This window comes from Chelonia mydas, chromosome 2, assembly GCF_015237465.2.
Source record: "Chelonia mydas isolate rCheMyd1 chromosome 2, rCheMyd1.pri.v2, whole genome shotgun sequence".
NCBI classification, from domain to species: Eukaryota; Metazoa; Chordata; order Testudines; family Cheloniidae; genus Chelonia; species Chelonia mydas.
The window spans coordinates 66418358-66439975 of record NC_057850.1 but is presented as its reverse complement, the minus strand read 5'-3'; the positions used below and the strand labels follow the sequence as shown (position 1 = coordinate 66439975).

At 41.2% G+C, this 21618-nt stretch overlaps 1 protein-coding gene across 6 annotated transcripts in view; it reads left to right on the top strand.

Annotated features, from left to right (window-relative positions):
• Positions 1 to 21618, top strand: part of LYN (LYN proto-oncogene, Src family tyrosine kinase) — a 92514-nt gene that overhangs the window by 29412 nt on the left and 41484 nt on the right. For 3 of the 6 annotated variants that reach the window (XM_027834572.3, XM_037892600.2, XM_043539611.1), the window contains exons 2-8: positions 4367 to 4440; positions 6292 to 6340; positions 6432 to 6537; positions 6942 to 7040; positions 7147 to 7250; positions 8994 to 9143; positions 10931 to 11083. In XM_027834572.3, the coding sequence (XP_027690373.1) occupies positions 4372 to 4440; positions 6292 to 6340; positions 6432 to 6537; positions 6942 to 7040; positions 7147 to 7250; positions 8994 to 9143; positions 10931 to 11083 (730 nt within the window). In that variant the 5' untranslated portion in view covers positions 4367 to 4371. Of the gene's footprint in view, positions 1 to 4366; positions 4504 to 6291; positions 6341 to 6431; positions 6538 to 6941; positions 7041 to 7146; positions 7251 to 8993; positions 9144 to 10930; positions 11084 to 21618 lie in introns of all 6 variants that reach the window. The other 3 variants (XM_027834564.3, XM_037892598.2, XM_043539610.1) reach the window with 1 other exon arrangement.

Here is a 21618-nt window from a genome sequence, read left to right as displayed (position 1 = left end):
GAGCAGTCATGTCTTTTAACTTCATTTTACCTTTTAGGCCACGTAATAAAATCAGATGCTTTTATTCAATGATAATTTAAGTCAAATTACTTAATTAGGTATCTGCTTATAGAAGTTATCCTCTCTTATATAGTTTCTTCTTATCTACATGTGCAGCATCTTTCATGTCTAGAAAAGTGGACAGGAAAATTGATTAAAAGCACTGATGAAAAGTAACATCTCACCTATTGTAAAACATTGTGGGAATGAGAAACATCTGTAAAGGGATTGAAAGTATTTCCTTTGTTGTACAAGTGATTCTTATCTCAGAAGAACAAATACTCTAATCTGTAACAATGTTGTACTTCTGAACAGCTGAAAGCTTATCAAATTCTCCTTTTAATACCAGGAAAAAAGCACTTGCCTCTCACAAAAGATTAAATTTACCTGATGTTCATTGAGGTAAATGGGGAAAAAAGTCATGCAAATAAACATTTTACACTAAATGCAATATTCATGCATAAATCCACTTTCCCCATACTTTCTACAGAAATATACTATAACTTAAGAAATAGATACACTTCATTCATTACATATTTCACTACTTTTTGAGTAACGTATTTTTACTGGGGTTGACTGTTTATATTTTAAGAGTTAAAAGGTAATTGCATAGTATCGATATTTTAAAATTCATCACTTTTAGCATATGGCTGGTCAAAATTTATCTTACAATGTCTGCTGTTAAGATTAGCTTTATGGAGTTTTTATTCTCATGCCATTCTAAGGACCTTCCTGCTCAGGTGCAAGAAGTCTCTTTGCTTTCAATGTATAATGTTTATCAGCTATAACATCTTGTTTAAAATTCCTATCTCAGCATCTTGACCATTTTAAATGTCTTGAACTCCATACGCAGTGACGCATAAAATACTGGGAATACCCATGGAAGTACATGATCCCAAGGCCGTGGGAGAATTCATAGAAACTCTGATTTCACCGTTATAGTATCAGAATAAAATGCAATAAGTGGCAAAATTCCTAACATGTCTTTAATATTTTTCAGTTGCTTTATGTGAAATGAGGTTTTCAGAATCTTCATACACTTAATTAGAAATCCTGTGAATTAATTTGCCTGAAAGTTAAACGAGCACTTCATTTACCTTAATCTATTGCAGTTTTTTCAACTGCTTCTTTAGAAAGATTTGAGAGACTAATTAATAAAGGACAGGTAAAGGGCTCAATCCTATAAGGAATTGAAATCCAGATCCACAAAGGTATATAGGCTCCTAACTTCCATTGGACTGGAATTCTTTTGTGGATCTGGCCCAGGGTACCCCTAACTCCCACTGAAATCAATGGGAGTGAAGAGTGCTTAGCGCCTCTTTGGAGGCGATTAGTATCTTGCAGAATTGGACCCTCAATCTGTAACACATTTGTGTTCTAGTTTATCATTTTTAAAAGAATGAGGAGTACTTGTGGCACCTTAGAGACTAACACATTTATTTGGGCATAAACTTTCGTGGGCTAAAACCCACTTCATTGGATGCATGCAGTGGAAAATACAGTAGGAAGATAGATATACACAGAGAACATGAGAAAATGGGTGTTGCCATACCAACTATAACAAGACTAATCAATTAAGGTGGGCTATTATCAGCAGGAGAAAAAAATCTTTTGTAGTGATAATCAGGATGGCCCATTTCCAACAGTTGACAAGAAGGTGTGAGTAACAGTCGGGGAAAAATTAGCATGGGGAAATAGTTTTTACTTTGTTTAATGACCCATCCGCTCCCAGTCTTTATTCAAGCCTAATTTAATGGTGTCCAGTTTGCAAATTAATTCCAATTCTGCAGTTTCTCATTCAAGTCCGTTTTTGAAGTTTTTTGTTGGAGTATTGCGACTTTTAGGTCTGTAACTGAGTGACCAGAGAGGTTGAAGTCTTCTCTGACTGATTTTTGAATGTTATAATTCTTGATGTCTGATTTGTGTCCATTTTTAAAAAAAAAAAAGAATAAAGCTTATGCCCAAATAAATTTGTTAGTCTCTATAACAAACAAGTACTCCTCGTTCTTTTGGCTGATACAGACTAACATGGCTACCACTCTGAATCTTATTGTTGCTATGAGTTTAATCTTGGATGATGCATCTGAAGTATATGTTACTAGGTGGCTGAAATTTAGTTGTGTGTGCGAAATATTCATCAAATGCTTTTACTGTCACCATTGTGAATGACACAATTACAACTAACGTTAACATCCTTTTTTAACTTTTGGGGGGATGGATCTTCAATCTCTCTTCTTTCCCCCTCCCACCATAACATATATTTAAGGTCCCTGCATCACATTAATCCTTTCCATCTCCAGTGCATATAAGGCTCTGAACTGGGAGTCAGGGTTTCTTTTCCCTGCTCTGCCACTGATTAGTCTTTTTTAAATCAGTGGGTCTACTCACCTGCTTAAAGTTAGGGCATGTGCTTGACTACTTTCATGCCAGTTTTTTATAAGTCTTCAACTTCAGGTTGTGGTTTTGTAGGTGCAAAATTGTGGGCACAGGTGTTAGTTAACATGATTGAATACCTGATTTATTCTGGGTGCAATCAGGTAGTTAGATATCTAATAATCAGATATGCACACACAAACCCCAGCTTGCCTACCCATCTGCATGTTTGTCATGTTCAAAAGTGCAAGTGAGTTTTGTATGCCCACAATTAATTGTGCCTGAAAACTTGGAGGGTGTTCTTAAATGTTGAAATCCTAAAAGCTTCTGTTAGTGTCTCAAATGAAAGACGATGTGTGTATATATATATATACACCATATGGAATTGGAGATTGGGGGGATTTCCAGTGGAGTTTTCACAAAGCAAAAATGAAAGCATTAGAGGTTTCCTATTGTAAGACAAGATTCCAACAGAAATGCGGTCTCTCCACCTTACACTGGTGAGTGGAAATGCTGCAATCATTGATATGCCAGAACTGAAAACTGCACTCACTTTTCTTGTGGAATGAGGGCCCTTGGGCATTTTTGTTTTTAATTTAAGAGAACACAAGTGACTAGGTGCTTTGGAGATCAATGAGCTCTCAATTGGTCACTGAACTTAATGGTGCAATGACCAGTGAGTTTATTCACGGACACCCAAACTTTGATATCAAAGGGCCACATCTAATTTCCACAAAACGGGGCAGACTGCAGCTACCCTCATCTTTAATGTAGAGGAAGAGGTGCAGCCCACAGAGACTATACGTCCCAACATCAGGGCTGGCTCCAGGCAGCAGCGTTCCAAGCAGCTGCTTGGGGCGGCAGTTAGAAAGGGGCGGCAGTGTTTCCACGGCGGCGGCAATTCGGCGGCAGCTCCTCTGCCCTGTCGGCCATGGCGGCAATTCGGCGGCAGCTTCTCCCATTTGCTGTCCGCAGCGGCACTTTTTTTCCACTGCTTGGGGCGGCAAAAACTGTAGAGCCGGCCCTGCCCAACGTGCAGTGCTCCATCTTGACCTGGGTGGAAGGCTACAACTGGTGGGAGCATAACCTGTTGTGCTGTATTCCGTGAGGGCTGCCTCTCAGGCCAGGTCTACACTTGATAGCTGTATTGGTATAACTATGTTGGTTAGGGGTGTGATTCTTATTATAAAATTATTTGTATTATAAAAATACATAAGCCGTATTGTGGATGCAGTTATACCACTGTAAAAGTGCCTTATAGGATATGGTGCCCTTGTGGTATGGAACAGTTTTATGGCACCTTTACACTGATATAACTGTATCCACACTAGGAGAGTTGTATCTCTTTAACCATATCAGTATTGTTAAAGAGGCACAACTTTCTAGTGTGGACAAGGCCTCTGTACTAAAGATGTGGGCAGACACGAGACCTGGTGTAGAATTCAGTGGGCTGCTTCAGCTCCTCAGGCTGTGCTTTGGCCACCCCTGGTTTACTTGCATCTGTCGGTGCCCCAATCCCATTTCGTAAGGCTGTTTGACATGTAAACACTTCTTTTTGGTGTCTTCAAGGCAAGTCCTGTGACAAATAAAGACAGTTACTGCCCTACAAAGGAGGAAGATAATTTGTTGCAGGTGCTTTCTCAAGAAATGCATAATTACTTGGGTGGATTAGCAGTTGGGTTCCAGTTACGTAGATATAGCAGCTGTACCCAGACCGTCCTATCTTGAACTGACCTAAGGACTACCTTGATATAGAATGTATTGGGGGAACTACTAAAGCAGTGGTTCCCAACCACAGGTACATGTATCAATACTGATGCTTGAAGCTTTTGTAATTGATGCTCAGCTATTGTGAATGGAAAGAAAGTTTTTGTTACATAGTCAGATGATTGCATGAAAAGCTACTTGGTTATATAATAACACATTTTTGTTTAATACCTTTTTATTCCAACAGGAAATATGGGATGTATAAAATCAAAAAGAAAAGAGACTCTGCATGGAGATGGGCTAGATTTGAAGAACCAACCAGTACGTAAAACTGAACGAACTATTTATGTGAGGGATCCAACGTCCAATAAACAGCAAAGGCCAGTAAGTAGATAGTCTCAGGGGAGAATTCCAATAGCAAGATCAAAGCATGACTGGCATGATTTAAATTTAAATAAAAAACGCATGTAGAACCTAAAATTAATCATTTTTGTCTACAATTTTGCTTTGTAGTGCTGTGCAACCTTACCGTCAAAGGGTATGCCATATTTTAAAAAGCCTTGGCGGTTTATTTCTTTGTAAATATTGGCTCTGCCTTCTTTTTATAGAGAGAAAATACTCCCTGATGTGGTACGTTTGATGCTTTAAAGGAATGCTGAGTGACTCTGAGGAAGTCTGAAATAGTTTAGAAATAGTTCTAAAAGCAACAATATCTTAGAAGCGTTTTGCACTTTTAAGCTCATAAGAATTGTAGAGCATCAGAATTTCTTTATAAAAGCACCACCTCTTCGTTTTTAACGTGTAGTTCTGCACTGATAAGGAGTGCACTGTTGCATATAGTTCTAGTACAGCAAACCTCGACTTCTCACCTCTCTCCAGAAGCATATATGGACTGAAGGGCAGCAGAATGGATGCAATTCTGCTGCATAGGGCAGAGCAAGCCCATTGAAAACCCCTGTGTGCTGTGGAGCAGTGCTCTATCCACAGTAGTGAAGGCAGGCCACTGGTGTAACTCATGGGTCTGCTACCATGCAGGTCCACTAGTAAAACCCCGCTCCTGAGTAGGGGGAAACACAGCATCGCCTGCCAAGTATTTCTGCAGCCAGGAGGGGGAAGGATGCCATGAAATCTCCTGTGCAAAACCCTACAAGACGATCTTGTATAGAGGAGAAGATATGGACCTATATGCATTTTTCACCCTAAATTGGCAAAATATAAGGATTGTTACCGTCTGGATAAAAATGAAATAATTCCTTTTTCTAAGTTGCTTAGTCAGTAGTAAACATGTTTCCCCACATCTCCACTCAGTTGGCCAGATCCTCAACTGGTGTCAACTGGCAGAATTCTCAGTAAAGCTATGCTGATTTATACCAGCCGGGGTCTTGACCAGGTGTGTTTTATGAATGAAATCTCATGGACAGCAACACTGGAAAATTGCAGGCATAAGAAAATCAGATTCTGCAATTTTTTAATCGTTACATTTTTTTGGATTTCCCCCCCCCCCTCCAGAATCAACTAAAAGTAAATATTTTTTATAGGGCTGTCAAGCAATTAAAAAAATTAATTGCGATTAATCACAGTTTTTATCACACTGTTAAACAATAATTTTTTGATGGTTTTCTATATTTCAAATATAGGTGTGGGGCTCTGTACTGGGGCTTCTGCCCCCCGCCGACAATGCCTGCCTCCCTGCTAAGTATGCGATCAAAGCATTAAAAAAAGTAATGCAATCATTTTTGTTTTCAGTTTATTGCAGGCGTTAACTGTAATTAATTGACAGCCCGAATATTATTTTTAGCTTTTTGAGGGCAGCTCCTCACACTGATAATTATTGCTCTGTCGGCCTGCTAAAGTAGCTTTGTCAAAGGTCAGTGCAGCAACAGCAAAGCTGTGAATTTTCCACTTCACTTTTCAGCTTGGTGCGGTGTGAGCTGATAAGTTCAAAGTCTAGTTGGGACTTCTTCAATGTTTACTTTATCATTTGCCTTTAAAATTGCCCAGGAAAAATAGCCACATGCTTCTTTTTAATTAAAGTTTTGTGGATATTGTCTTAGAAATATTTAAGATGACGCCACACCAGCTGAAGAATCTTTTATTTATTATGTACTGTGCATATAATATATATAATCATAGTGATCTACAACTGCTTAATTAACAAATATTTTGTTGTAGGGGAATACAGAAATGCACCTTTTACCAGGGCAGAGATTCTGTAAAGAAGGTATGTTTCCATAAGAACGTTAACAACTTGTGATAGCCGTATACGAACAAATATAATAGTAAGAATGTCACTTGGCTTTCTGCATTAATAGACGCGGAGGAGCATGGGGACATTGTAGTAGCCTTGTATCCTTATGATGGAATTCATGAAGATGACTTGTCCTTCAAGAAAGGAGAAAAAATGAAAGTTCTTGAGGAGTAAGTATAGCAATGTTGGCTGTACTGTACGTTTTCTCTGGATATCACTACCTCCCTATATAGATGTTGTTTTTCTCTTTCTGTCTCTCTCTCTCTCTCTCACACACACACGCACACACACGCTCTCAAACTAAAGGAAAAAAGCTCCTTTCCATGTGAAAGTGAAACTGGGTCCTTCCTCCCAGCCCCTGTAACACTTGGGCAGTTGATTGGGTGAGGGTTGTAGTAGTTTGCTCTGAAGCTGACCCTCTAAAGTTTCTGAGATAACTGAATTTCAGAGAAAAATGCTGTGTTTTCCCCTCCAGCCCAGCCAGGGTCCTCAGCAGCACCACGGAAGTAGCTGAATAACCTTTCATTATATTTTGTTCGCATGTTGTGATTACTGTTGTTGTTTTGTGTTTCAGACTTGGAGAATGGTGGAGAGCTAAATCTCTCTCAACAAAGAAAGAAGGCTTCATTCCAAGTAACTACGTAGCAAAAGTAAACACCTTGGAAACAGAAGAGTATGTTCTTCTATATTTCAGTGCATTTGAAACTTTCTTTTCCACCCTGTTGCATATCCTTGGAGGTAGAGAGAAAAAACCCTAACTCTTTCAAAATACTTTTTAGGTGGTTCTTCAAAGATATAACCAGGAAAGATGCAGAGAGACAGCTTCTAGCACCAGGAAACAATCCTGGAGCATTCCTTATCAGAGAAAGTGAAACATTAAAAGGTAGGCAATGGATTACTTTGGGATTGATACCAGAGTTAAAAATGAACTCATGATCAAGAGCTGAAGTTGGCCCAATATGTTATGTTGTTTGCTACATATATCAGTGAATTCAGTTAGACTGTGGGAAAGTCTCCAAAGGAAGTGAAGGAGTCCTATGGCTTAACACTTAAAACCTACCCAGAAAATATAGAATAGAAATAGAGAATGTACTGTGAGAAATGATCCTATGTAGGCAAAGAGAGTGGATGAACTAGGAGGTCTTTTCCCTTCTGAACATCTGTGATACTGTGACTCCTAGGATGGGTTAGATGATAACTTTAAATGTGAATAACAGTTGTCCTGTTCTGTAAAGCTCTTGAGATATCAAATCTTACAAATACAGGTTTTATAGTATACTTGTGGCACCCGGGGGTTTGCACTGTAGGTAGAAAATCAAACTATATTTTTATAACAGAAGCCATTATTTATACTGAGAAGACTAATGGAGACACCAGACTAGAATTTTCAAAGGAACCTGAGAAAGTTAGGCACTAACATCTCATTGATGCATCTAGTCCAATATGTTGACTCCAACAGTGACAGTACCAGATCATTCAGAGAAAGATGCAAGAATCCCTGCGATGGACAGTTATGAATAACCTGCCAATAGGGCGTAGGCCTGGCTTGATTTGAGTAATTAAATGTGGAGGCGGCTTCATTTTTTGGAAGACAGGATTAGGGAGGTAACTAGATTAGCAGACTGAAAATGGAATGCTTGTGCTAAAATAAGTAAATGGGTCAGTAAGCTAAAAGACAACATCTGAGCTAGCTAAGATTAGAGGGAGAACACCCAGGGCACCATTTGCTGAGAACAGGATAACAATGGACAAGAGAAGTTGGGAGCATAAAGATGAGGTAAAGAGTAAAGTCGAACATGGGTAGCGCATGGACAGAGCATTCTGCACTGGGATTGGTTCCTGCAAAGTAACCAAGCCAGTCCCAAAACATGTAATGCAATATATAGTGAATGTAGTGCAATTTCTGAATGTATATAAAGACAGGGAGTTTGTGTAATTTGGATTTGTGGTATGCCATATACCCACTCCCTACGCTTATGCCTGATCAATTCAAGTGTTGTTCATGTGCCAATAAAGAAACCTCAGTGACAAGTCTGGAGTCAAGCTGAGTTCCTGGATACATGTGGATCTTGTGATTCTTCCCTTCTGCGTGCCCAAAACCCCCTCCTCGCTAGCCTATTCGCAGCATCCAGGGGCTTAAGGCGCACTGATTCCTTGTACTCGCCCTCTGCCAGGGTGAATTTCAGCCTGTATATCAATTAGTGAGGTTGGGCTAATCCTGCAGTTGCTTCTGCACGTGGTCCCACTGAAGTCAATGGGGCTATGCCCAGGAATAGGAATAGCCATGTAACTGTCTGCACAACTGAGCCTCAGTTTGTCAGAATATTACCAAAAAAGAAAGAGAGAAAATTAGTGTGAGTATCTCCATTGGTACTGAAGCAGAAAAGTCTGACAGAAAATTAGCTTTCTGGGTAAATTTGGTACCAGCAACAGAGCCTGCAGTTGCTAACTTCTTCATGCCAATCATTTGGGATGATTGCAGAATGCTTTTTGAAGTAAATAGTGGACAAGAGAAGCAGGGGGAAAATGTACATGTTTGTTGCATATATTAATATTGAACTACAGCAATGTGTGCAATATAGGTGTCCTATCTACTAAGCAACATCTTTGCACTGTTTGTCCACAGGCAGTTATTCTCTCTCCATCAGGGACCATGATCCACAGCATGGTGATGTTATTAAGCACTACAAAATAAGGAGTCTAGACAATGGAGGATATTACATCTCTCCAAGGATTACATTTTCCACCATCAACGATATGATTAAACATTACCAAAGTAAGTTAAATCAGTCAGTGGCTTGCTTATTGGATATTAGGCGTTGTTTTCATTAAAGCAAATAATCAAAATGCTTTTCTTGTTCTATTTCAAGTCTTTCCACATTTTTTGTAAAAAATCCAAGCACTGAGAATTGTAGCAAGATATAATATTAGCCTTGATTCTGACCTCTGATATGCCTGTGTAAATGAAGAGTAACTCCATACAAGTCAATGTCAATGTTACACCAGTGTGAAACTGGTACTAGAGAATAATCAGGCCCACTGTGAATAAGTGCTGTTTTTGTAAGTGTAAACCGATATATGTGGACATTATGATATGCTGGAATTCTAAATATTTCTTATACATAAATGTCTTCCAGGATCGTATCTGGTGATTTATATGAAAAAAAAATCAACACTGTAATTTTCTTGTGCCAACAATGACATTTTTTGTGAGTGACTTTATTATGGGAATGCAAAATTCCCGTTGACTTCAAAGGGAGCAGGAATTGGGTCTATAAACAGTAACCTCTTATAAAAATGTCTACAGCTGCTCATTGAGTACAAAATTTCCATTGCCTATACCTTCTTGGGGTCAGGAAAAGGAGATTTGGGGCCATTTTGTAGCTGAAAAAAATACAAGGTTGAGATTTTCAAAGCCAGACTGGAGGTTTAGCCACACAATTTCGATTAATTTTAATTTATGATGTGTTGTAAATCCCCTGCACTGACTGGAAAATCTCAACCCTACTTAATTACATTTATTTTTTCTTTGTAAGTGTGCAGTGACTGGAGAAGTAATTATTATCTATTTAGTGTGTGTGGGTGGGTGGCTCCTGTATAATTTAAGAGCTGCGTAGAAATGTAACAAAATACTAGGCTCAATCCTGATATTTATTGAAAACCAGCGGCATCTTTTCCATTATCTAGATTTCACGGGATTGGAGCCAATATTTCCTCTAAAGGGAAAAGAGAAAAAACATCAGCATCCTTCACCAAACAGAACTTAGCTTACAAAATACTACGGGTGTAGATTACTTGTCTACAGCTTGGCTCGATGCCTTTTGGTATGAAACACCTCACAAACTAAATAAATCACTCTTTTTTAACTGACTGAGCCAACACACTGTGTTCATTTAATGTCATCAGAGAGATATGACTATAGCGAAAACTCTCCCATCTTAGAAGGCAGCATGGTTTAGTGGCCTGAACATAGGACTCAAATCAAGAAATTCCTGAGTTCTAGCCATAGCTCTGCTATTGACCCTCTTTTGTGAAATTGTGCAAGTTACATAGTTTCAAACTCAAATGCCTAAAATTAGGCACCTTAATAAGTGAGTCTGTGCTTTAGAAATGCTGAAGTCAATGGAAGTGGCACGTACTCAGAACTTCTCCTGGTTTGGATCACATACTTTACTAATAAGATTTTCTTTTTCTTAAGCAGTATTTCCAATTCTGTCTTCATTAACATACTTTCAGCAGTTAGAACATACATTTTATTTACCTTGGCACTATTTATCTTAGTGCACTGTTGAAGTGAGAAAAGCAAATCTAATGACGATATGAGCAATAACAATCTCTTTGCATCTGCAGATCTATGGCATCTAATGCAGATCGCACATGTTATAAATTGGCTCTAGAATTCAAGAAATCCTAAATCCCAGTATGGAAAGTTAAAAATAGCATGAAGGTGATTGTGAAGTTGGTGCCAGTCGGCAGTTGCACATACTTTACTGTAGACACGTAAATGTAATGTAATTACTAAATGTAATGGATTTTCTACTTGGTTTTTCTTTTGAAAAATAGAGCAGTCAGATGGTTTATGCAGAAAGCTGGAAAAAGCATGTGTTAGTCCAAAACCCCAAAAACCTTGGGATAAAGATGCCTGGGAGATTGCACGGGAATCAATTAAATTACTGAAGAAACTTGGAGCTGGTCAGTTTGGAGAAGTTTGGATGGGTAAGTTTACAAGCCTTTGGTTTGCTTAGCGCTTTGAAAAGGATCTTTAAATATTCAAAATGTCACTGAAATATAAATATATACAGTGCAGTTTCAAGGATCCAGATTCATCCCTGGTGTTGTTACTTAGATTTCATTGGAGTAACATCAGGGATGAATTTGGCCCAATATATATATATTTGCAATCAGCATATTAAGTCCCAGAAAATGCCCTCTCATGGGGAAAACCAGTGGGAGAGGTAGGGTGGGCAGTCAAGCTCCTTGTAGAATTTTCTCTGATAGCTTTTGTGGGGAGTGAGTTCCCCTATGGAAGAAACTGTGGTTTGACTCTCAGAATTCATGGGTCTCACAGGATCTGCCAGACCCTTCTGTACTGCCTCTTGATCCACAGGGGTTCCCCCTGGCTCCCTGTCAGCACACATGTAGGAATTATGCTGATGTAGGAATTATGCCATGGTGCAATAGTTTTCCACTATAAGGGCAGTTCTACAGGAGAAAAGGTTTGCCAGTATAGCTCTAACGGCAAACCCTCCTAGTAAAGGAACAGCTCATACTGGCGGGGGTGGGAGTGACTTTGCTGATACAGCTTGTACCGGCTTCCCAAGTGAAATAAGCTATACCATCAGAATAACTTTTATGTCAGTATAATTGCATCTACACTATGGCTTCTGCCAGCATAGAAATGCCCCCCCGCCCCCCTCCCCCCGAAAAATCACATTCCTAACCAACATTCCTGGCAAAAGTTTCTAGTATGGACCTGTCCTGAGCCTCAGGTCCTTGATGTGTGTTATGCCTTTGTTCTTCTTTCTTCCTCTTCCTCTAAATTCTAGTGTTATTCATAAGTAGGGCCCTGTGTAAATCACCGTTTATATATTTTTGAAAATTCACTACAGCGTAAATAGGAAAGTATTGGATTTCACAGAGTTTGCACTTTGTCAGTTTCAAGGAGGGAAAGTAATATTCTATGCAGTGGTGTTGTAGCTGTGTTGGTCCCAGGATATTAGAAAGACAAGGTGGGTACGGTATTATCTTTTTATTAGACCAACTTCTATTGGTGAGAGAGACAAGCTTTTGAGCTTGTCTCTCTCACCAGTAGAAGTTGGCCAAGCTCAAAAGAGTGTCTCTCTCACCAATAGAAGTTGGTCCAATAAAAAGATAATGCCTCACCCACCTTGCCACAAGTAACGTTAGTCAATTTCAAGTCAGTGCACACAGCACTCCATTCTTCCACACATGTGCACAGCACTGTAAGCTAAGGCAGCTTTTTAGACTTTCTTGTAGACATTTTCCTTTTATTTATATGATATATAAAATCACTGTTGGGGAGCATTTTCACGATTTCTGCACCCTCCATGAAATCATCATTTCAACAGGGCTATATTCATAAGGGCCTCCCATTGACACCAATGGGACTCTTTTAGCTTTATAAACTACATGGTACCTCAGGTTTGGTCCAACACGTTTTGCTAGATGTCTCTACCTTTACAAAATACTCTCTTAAAATCAGGGTAAAGGTGTTTATTTGAACACTTGAAATACGAAACAAAATGTGTGTTAGTGAATAATGTGCAAAGCTTCAGCATCTCTTGGTAAAGAGAAGATTGGAAAGTAGCACATAGGAATTGTCATACTGGATCAGAACCAGTGATCTGTTTAGTCCAGTATCCCGTCTCTGGCTTTGGCAAGTACCGTCTGCTGCTCAGGAAGGTGTAGAAACTCTGCAGTAGGCAGATGTTAGAGTAATCAGCTCCGGTATTGTTTCATCTTGGTCTCCAAAAGTTAGAATGTCCTGAAGACCCAAAAGCATGAAGTTTACTATCCCTTCAAAAAAATGTTTAGCATTAATTATGATAACCCCCTAGTTGTTATTGTTATCCATCTAAATATACAGTTCTTTTTTGTTCTTGGCTTCAACGACTTCCTGTGGCAATGAGTTCCACCGTCTAATTACACATATGTGAAGAGTATTTACTTTTGTCAGTTCTGAATTTTCCACCTTTTAAATTTCATTGTATGGTCCCTTGCTTTTGTGTTATGAGAACAGAAGTTCCTGATCTACCTTCTCGATGCCATTCATTATTTTATGTACTTATGTCCCTTCTTATTCATCTCCCTTTGGAGGAAAATCAATCCAGTCTTTCAGTCTTGATGTCCCTAATGCTACTCCTCACCCTTCTCTGAATCTCCTCTTCACTTTCATAGGTCATCTTTAAAGAATAAACATTTTCACGTTTTTAAATAATAAGACACAGTAGGCAATGCATTTCTGAGCAATGAAAGCTAGTCGGGAGGTACAAAGCTAGTCAGGAGGTACAAAGAGTGACTCTAGCCACCCAAAAAAGCATAACAGTCTCATAGGAACACACTATTTGGAATACTGTTGTTTTGAAATGGTATGTGTATATATAAAAGTAAAGATCTAGATCTGTATATTGCCATGGGTGTGGCATCCTTGATAATTAAACAGAAAGGTCTAATTCAGTGATAAATTTAATCTTTGACTATAAAACATACTACTTGCGCTCTGCTTATATAACTGAATTATACGTTATGACTGAATGCAGCTTTTATCTTCCCCCATGAGAAGAAGCTTGATAAGGCCTCTAGCTGTGAGGCTCATGAGTGATGCTTACTCACTAGTTAAGACAAGGGTCAGCCATTGTGCATTTTTTCCCTGTGTAATACACCAAGTCAATAAATATTGTGACTGACCGTGAACTGCTATAGAAAAGTCAGTGTGGTATGTTGTCATCTGTTGAAATTGCAGCTAATTTCAGGAAGCTACTAGTTCTGCATACACATGCACAAAAATTAAAAGGGGGTGTTTCTGGTTCAAGATGTTTCCTCTTGTTTATGTGATGATCTTGACATGGGCTAAACATTTTCCTCTGTGGATTGTTATTACATTATGTGGGAAATTACTGTACTGTGAAATTGAGTAGCGTGTTTCCTCTCACTCTCTGCATCTTTTCTGAAGCAAGAGAAGCTGATTTGCATGGTGGGGATCCTTTCTGAACAAGTGTGATTAATCTTAGAACTGAAGACATTGTAGCTGGAAAAGACCTGTTAGGTCACCTAGCCCAGGCCCAGGCCAGGACAGGATTGTACTAAGCACCACAACCTCATTCATTAATAGTCAGCTCCTTAATGCTTCCCTTAGTTTGGAAATAAGATGGTTATATTCTCTGAATGATAAATTACTTCTGCCTTTATGGGACAAAGATGATTCTTTTAAGCAATATTATGTGCCAGGTACAAACCACAATCGATAGTTTGATTTCTGAAGAACTTTCTGTTAGTAGAAGGAATGTAACTAGTTTTATAGTTACAAAAGGGTGGGAAGGAAGAGGGGTGTGTGAGAGAAAGAGAGAGGGAGATCACATCTGCTAGCAGCAGTGTTGTTATGGGTCTGTCAGCATCTCTTTGTTTCATTTTTATTCAAGACTTTATAGTTCAGTCATAAACATTCCTGGAGGGTTTGAAACTTGGTGTAAAAGGCTTCATCTGTGATTTCTTTTGGGTTTAAAAGAAGTTGGCTTGACTCGTAGGACAACTCAAAACACACAGGGGATCTGGCTATATCTCCTTTTGAATATGTACATGGAGCGGTGCCCTTTGCTCTCTTTATATGCCTATGCGGGGAATAGGTAGAACTCTGTTGTTTGTGCACCAGTAGTGCTAACCACCCCAATGTTTGCATGGCTGAGCTGGGTGTGGAGGTGGAGTTGCTGTTCCACTTCCCCACCATAGTGGTTAGGAGATGTCGACTGATGTTGAGGGAAGTGCATGCTATACGCATTGAAAGGAAGCAGAGGAGTCATTGCTCACTGTGCTCCCGGCCAGTGCCCAAGAAGTATTCTACCTGTTTCAGCCGCTATATAGCCTGAGATGTTCTGTGGTTTCAAGACAACCTTTACTTCTGTAACTCAGAGTAGGCTCTTAAGATACAATTTTGCAGGCAATTATTGTTTTGGAGCAGGGAATGAAAGGGCATATTGTACCGGTTAATTCACTAATCTTTCATCTCTGGTTTTGGAGATCTGTTTTGAAAATCCCTTCTATTTATAATGGACATCACAAATCCATATTACAATTTGCTATGATTGAATGTGTGCAAAAGTGTAGTGGAAGTTTGGCCGCCCAAGACCTTGCTCCAGCCAAAATGATCATTCTCTGGACCATATTTAGTCCTGAAGTAAATATGTGCTACTCCACTAACTTCAGTGGGATTGCATTCTCACATGTAGAGAAGTGTGTTGCCCTCTCATGTAAATGGATTGGCAAATTCCCCATTCCTACATGTCATTTCCAGCTCCACATTTCATTTTAAAAAGCATTAACTGTATGCTGAGTTACTACTTTCCACCATACAACTGACCAAGATTTTTAGAGCGTTGCGTTACTGCATTTGTACAACAGTTGCATTGACATGATAGATCTAACCAGCACTATAGAGCAATGTGTCCATGTTTTATGCATTATTGTCCCCAGGTATTTACTGACATGAGTCATAACATACTCTGGCATTAATAATTAAGTGAAAGTTCTCAGTTAGGCTAAGAGAAAAGTTAACATAAAAGGAGTCCTGATGGTTTATTTTATTAATGAGACACATTGTTCTTGCATCTCAGGTGTAAAGGTTTCTTGGGTTTGAGGTAGTCTGGATGAGAGTGTCTGTCTGTAATATTGCACTCTTTTTAGTATCTTTTTATACAACTATTAAAGAAGGGAATGGAAAATTTCTTACTGATAATTTCCTTTCTGCTAGTAGCATTTCCCGCAATTCTGGGTATCTGGGTTGCTCTCCTCTCTCTGAAGCTCACCGAGGCAGATCAGTGTTTTGACACCGCACAGTCTGGCCATGCTCATTTGCTCCTGCTTGCTATTGTATGAGTTATTCCCAAGTTGTAAAATATGTATATCATTATTAATGAATTTCCAGAGATAATGAAATAACTAAGTATAAGCGGCAAAGAGTCCTGTGGCACCTTTTAGACTAACAGACATATTGGAGCATAAGCTTCCGTGGGCGAATACCCACTTCGTCAGATGCAGTAACTAAGTATACTAGACCAGGGAAGGTGGTCATACAGAAATGATTCCACTTACATCTGACCCTTGCCTTTAAAAGCCATCCAGAGTGGGTTGAAGATGCTGCTAGCAGAAAGGAAAGGATCAGTAAGCAAGTTACCATTCTGCAATCCAGTGTCTCCACTGTTTCTGGACATCTGGGAAGTAGCGAGCAGTGAACGGATGTAGAAAGGGTTATGAACCAAAAGTCTCGTAGGAAAGCAGCCTCGTAGGAAAGCAGTACCCCCCCTTTTTCTGAGCTTGCTCAAGAGTCTCTAATATTTCTGGACCATCACCTGCAGCATGTTCCCACGAAAGAAGACCTCTGCAGAAGATAGAAGATCCACCTTGTAGAGCTTGCCTAATGAAGGTGTTAGCTGTAGACCAAATGGCTGCTTTGCAACTTTCCAAAGTGGACGCACTTGCTCTTTCCGCTCTGGAGGTTAAGTATGTCATCAGGTGCTCCTTGATTCCTTATGGGACAGGAACCTCTGATTTTAGGCTTCCACCTAGCGATGGAAGACTTGCTCTGCGTTCCTGGCATTTTGTGTGGAAGGACACAAATAGGGAGCCCGGATGGTTCTCATGGATTCTGTATGCTTCAGAGATTTTCAACACTCTTTTGATGTCTAAGATGTCCCACGCCTTTTCAGTTGGATGTTGTGGTTTTGGACAGAATGAAGGATGCAAAACCTCTTACGAAGTGTGGGAGGAGGAATTTACCTTGGGAAGAAAGGATTCTGGTGTGTTGAACGCCACCTTGTCCTCTTCAAACATGCAGTATGGCTCCTGTATAGATGAGGCTGCCAGCTCCAACACTCACCTGGGGGACATGCCAGCTACTAAGAAACAAATCTTAATGGTTAAATAAAAGACTGACCCTGAAGTCAGAAGCTCAAAGGGATAACTAGTCAGGGCCCTCAAAGCTGGAGGAAGGTCCCATTTCAGAACGAGAGGCCTGACCACTTGTCTGGCTAATTGTACTGCTCAAAGGAACGGGATTACCTGTGGATTGTCTGCCAGGGAGCCCAAGGATCCTGCAGATAGCATGCTAATAAGGGCAGACACTTGACATACATCAGTGCTGGGCTGAAGGCCTCTGTCTATGCTTTCTTGAAGAAAGTCCAGAATGGTTGAAATTCCTGGATTTCTGGGATTTCCATTGTACTCTTTGGCACCAGTAGTTGAATCTGGACCAGAAATAGGAGTATGCTCTTAATATCAGTATTCTCCTAGACTAAAACAATATCTTAATAACTATGGAGGACAGACTGAATCCTTCTAGTGTTTCCCTCTGGGCAGCCAGGCTGTTAGTTGAAGCCGTTTTAGGTACGGGTGAAAGATGACCTTGTGAGAGGATGTCCGGTCTCTATGGACACTGGAGTGGGGGCTCCAGGGTCATCTCTGTCAGGTCTGAGAACCAAGGACTCCTTGGCCAATGAGGAGTTATCAGTAAAGTAGGCTCTGTGGCCAACTATGCAATAAGGCATCTGTCTCCATGGATCTGGGGTCTGCCTTCCTTGTGAAGTATTTTTGCCTTTTGGTATTCATACAATTTGGAAACAGGTTGATTTGAAGGGGGGCCAAATGTCTGAAGGATGAAATCAAAAACCTCCTGATTCAGGTACCACTCAGAGTTGTTGACCCTGACCTGAATCAGTGGCCCTGTGCACTGCTGACTGTGATGGGGCTCTGATCAGGATGTTGCCCAGGAAAAGGTGCAGATGAGTCCCCTGCAATCTGAGTTTGGCTATTACCACCTACAACCTCTTTGTAAGAACCTGGGTGGGGAGACAGGGGCAGGCTGAATGGGAGTGTTGGGAATTGATAATGTTTTCTGCTGTAGATGAACCTCAAAAGTCTGCAGTGCCATAGGAATGTAGAGATTGCGTCAGCTAGGTCTACTGAAGTCAAGAGGTCCCCCTGGAGCCAGGATGACACCACAGAGGCCAGGATCTCCAACCAAAACTTAATTGTCTTCATCCACTTGTTGAGTCTTTTGAGGTTGGGAATGACTCTCATACCCACTGTGTGCTTCTGTACAATGAAGAAGATGGAGTAGAACCCAGAGAATCTCTCTTCTGAGGGAACACACTCTCACTCCCACATCCAGAAGATATTTTGTTCTGTATCAGGCTGTGTGGTTTTTGGCATTGTAGGAGCTGGGTGACTGGAATAAGATCAAATCAGATCAGATGGAGCCCGCAGCTCAAGGAAGTATCCCAGGCTCATTGTTTACCTGACCTACTTGTCTGTGGTCAATGGAAACCCTTCCCTGAGGAAACTGGAAATCCTGCCCACTAGCTCCAACTCAGGGTAGAAGCCTATGTGATCTTTAACATAAAGTGGATTTTGCGGGGTGGGGCTGAGGTGCCTCTGGACTTCCCCCAGACCTCAGCTCTACTGTATTCCCTCAGAGAATCTGTTGCCTCTGTGCTGGTATCTCTGTGAAGATGAGGAGAGAAAGCAGCACCTCTCTGTGAAGGCTGATCTATATTCTCTACTGAGGGCCTTTAGTGGGGAAGGGAGAGACTGTTTTGCAACACTGCCGGCCTCCATCTTTTCTCCAAAAAAGGAGGGAGCCTGTGAATTTGGCTGAGCACAGGACGTGTTTAGAGCAAGTATCCACCTTCCAGGGTCAGAGCCATAGGTGGCGCCTGGCTACTGAGTCACAAGCCATGGCTCAGGTTGAGAATCTCATTGCATCCATTGAGGCATCAGCTACGAATGTTATTGCTAGGGAGAATTTTTTTTTTTAAAGTGGAGCCAAAGTCAGGGTGATCTCTGTCCTTGAGGCTGTGAGATCTTCCAGCCAGGAAAGAGATGCTCCTGCAAAGCAGGTAGCTGCCAGGGATGCTCAGAGGGTGGTGGAGGAGGTTTCAAAGTCCTTTTTGAGAGTGGCCTCCATCTTTCTGTATGTGGGGTCTTTAGGGTACAACTCTCCTTCTGAGTGAATAACCGTATCGCTGGGGAGAGAGGTTACTTTGGTGTCTCAGCAATGGAGCCCTTTGGCTGCTGAATGTTACAGAGCCTGAGGTCACACTCGCTAATAGCTTGCCCTTATCAGGCTTGTCCATTCATTCCTAATCGGTTCCTCAAGGAGGAAGAAGGGGTATTGCAGCCTGAGGGGAGGATTTTGAGAAGAGAAATATGAGGCTTACTCTCAGGAGCCTGCTCAGGTTTCACAGCCAGACAGTTCACCTTCCTCAGGGCAGGGGAGCAAGAGGATGTGGCGGAATCGAAGGACTAGTATCTCTGGATTTTTTTTTTTTTTGTACTTTTTAGCTATTTTAATGTTTTTTAACCTTTAATAGGACACTTTGGGAATATAGAAGTTCTGCTGTGGCTTTGGTGAGACCTTGTTGTGGCCTGCCTTCCTTTAGGCCTGGAACCCTCTCGAGAGGTCTGTCTGAGAATCCTCCCACTGCTCCCATTCCCCCCCAGGATTGCAGGGGAGAGGACGTCCTTGTTCTTGGGAGAGAGAGAGGCAGGCTGATTAGAAGCCCTATTTCTTTCCTCAGGGTGCACAGGACCAACTTTAATATGTGACAGGGTGGGGGAGACAGGTGGTTGTGCAAGCCTCTCCTCTTTGTTCTGCAGAGATTCCCTGGGACTTACCTGACTCGAGTGGTCAGGGTCCTCCTCGCTTTTGGAGCCTCTTCCTCCTCCACACTGGGGTACTTGGTCCTTTTTTTCCCGGTGGGAGTTGCCTGTCTGACTTGCAGCCCCAGGACCTAACACAGTTAGGCACTGACGACTGGGTGCAGGCTGGCATAATTCACCCTCTGCTGAGCTTGGGAAGGCTCCCATGTAGAGAGAATTGGTTGAATTTGACTCAATGCTTTCTTGACCACTCCGCCATGCCTGTAAGGGGCAGAGGAACCAGCAGGAAAATGCTGCAGCGGAGGCTTAGGGAGTGTTAAATCCTTGAGGGGTTAGCCGACCCCGGGAGGAGGAGGAAGGCTGAGAAGGAAGAACACTTCTCCCCACTGCCCAAAAAATGGGCAGAAAATTTAAAACAGAAGGAGTAAGGACAGGAGCAAAAGGAACCACGCTGTGGGCTGCTGTGAAGGCAGAGAATCTGGCCGCAAGCAGAAGCTGAGGGGGCATGGCTATACATCAAACACTGATCTACCTCTATGTGCTGCTGAGAGGAGAGCAGCCCAGGTGTCCAGAATTGTGGGAAATGCTGGGCTGCAGAAAATAAGCTGGGCCACAAAAATACCTTCACTAAAATGAAGGATTCTAAAAATGTACCAGCAAAACTTGTTGGCACAACTGATGAAGCAGTATATAATTTCCCGTTTTACATGCACAGATGTGGGATTTTGCAGGCACCAATGGATGTGTTTGCAAATATCACGGGGCATTTTTACAATTTACACACATGCTGAAATTTTATCACATAGGGTCTGACTTAAACTTTAAAAAAGAATTAAGTTTGGAGTTAAAGCAGGAATTTCATTTATCCATCTCCTTTATATCTGCTTACTGAAGGTAGCTAAAAAGAGTGGGTGATCACTCATATCCTATCACAATAGCAGGACACCCTGGGGTGTTTGGTAGACCTTGAGCCCGATGAACTTCCGTCAGTGAAGACAGTGGAGGAGGGCCCACGGTAGCAGAAAGTCTGCTGGGGGTGGGGGAGAGGAGGCGTTTCCAGTAACCCGGGTTGTGGCTGGGGAGGAAGTGGTATGATTAAGCTAATTCCCATTACAACCTCTGCCAGAGGAATTCCTTTGCAGCCTCTGTTGGACTTTAAATCTGCTGTCACCTGGGGCAGGTCCTAAGGAAAGGGAAAAGTAGAAATGCCACCTGTCCACCCTCACTGTATACACATAAAGGTTTATGCAAATTCAGATTGTCTGTGCAGATAGAGCACAGCTTCAGAGCAGCCAAAACTATTATGTAAACGGTAGAACCAGGAAATTATTATTATTATTATTATTATTTATTATTTGTACTGCGGTAGTGCCTAGCAACTCTAGTCATGGACCAGGACTCCATTGTGCTAGGCATTGTGCAAACACAGAACACATAGACAGTCCCTGCTCAACTTGATGTCACTGACTTGTACAGACCCAAACCTGAAGTCCCTGTGTAATCCACCATTCAGTGTGTATGTGTGTCACATTCTGTGCCAGCTACATAGATAACGGGGGCTGGTAAGCTGCCTTGCAGTGAGTCAAGAGCCTGAGTACCAGTCTCAGGGCAGACTGTTAGGAAGCAGGGCACAACCCCAAATTGGTTGTGAGTTCTATACTTGGATTTTACCAACCAATTATCAAGTGCATAAATGTCAATGTTACCTTACAGTATGGGCTACAGCTGCTATAAGTGAGATTATTGCATGCAACAATTCACCAGCTTTCAATATAGTCTAAACACAGTCTGATCATTCTAATACCTATTTAACAATACAGGTGAGACAGACTGATTCCAGCTGTGTATCTGTTAGTGTTCAG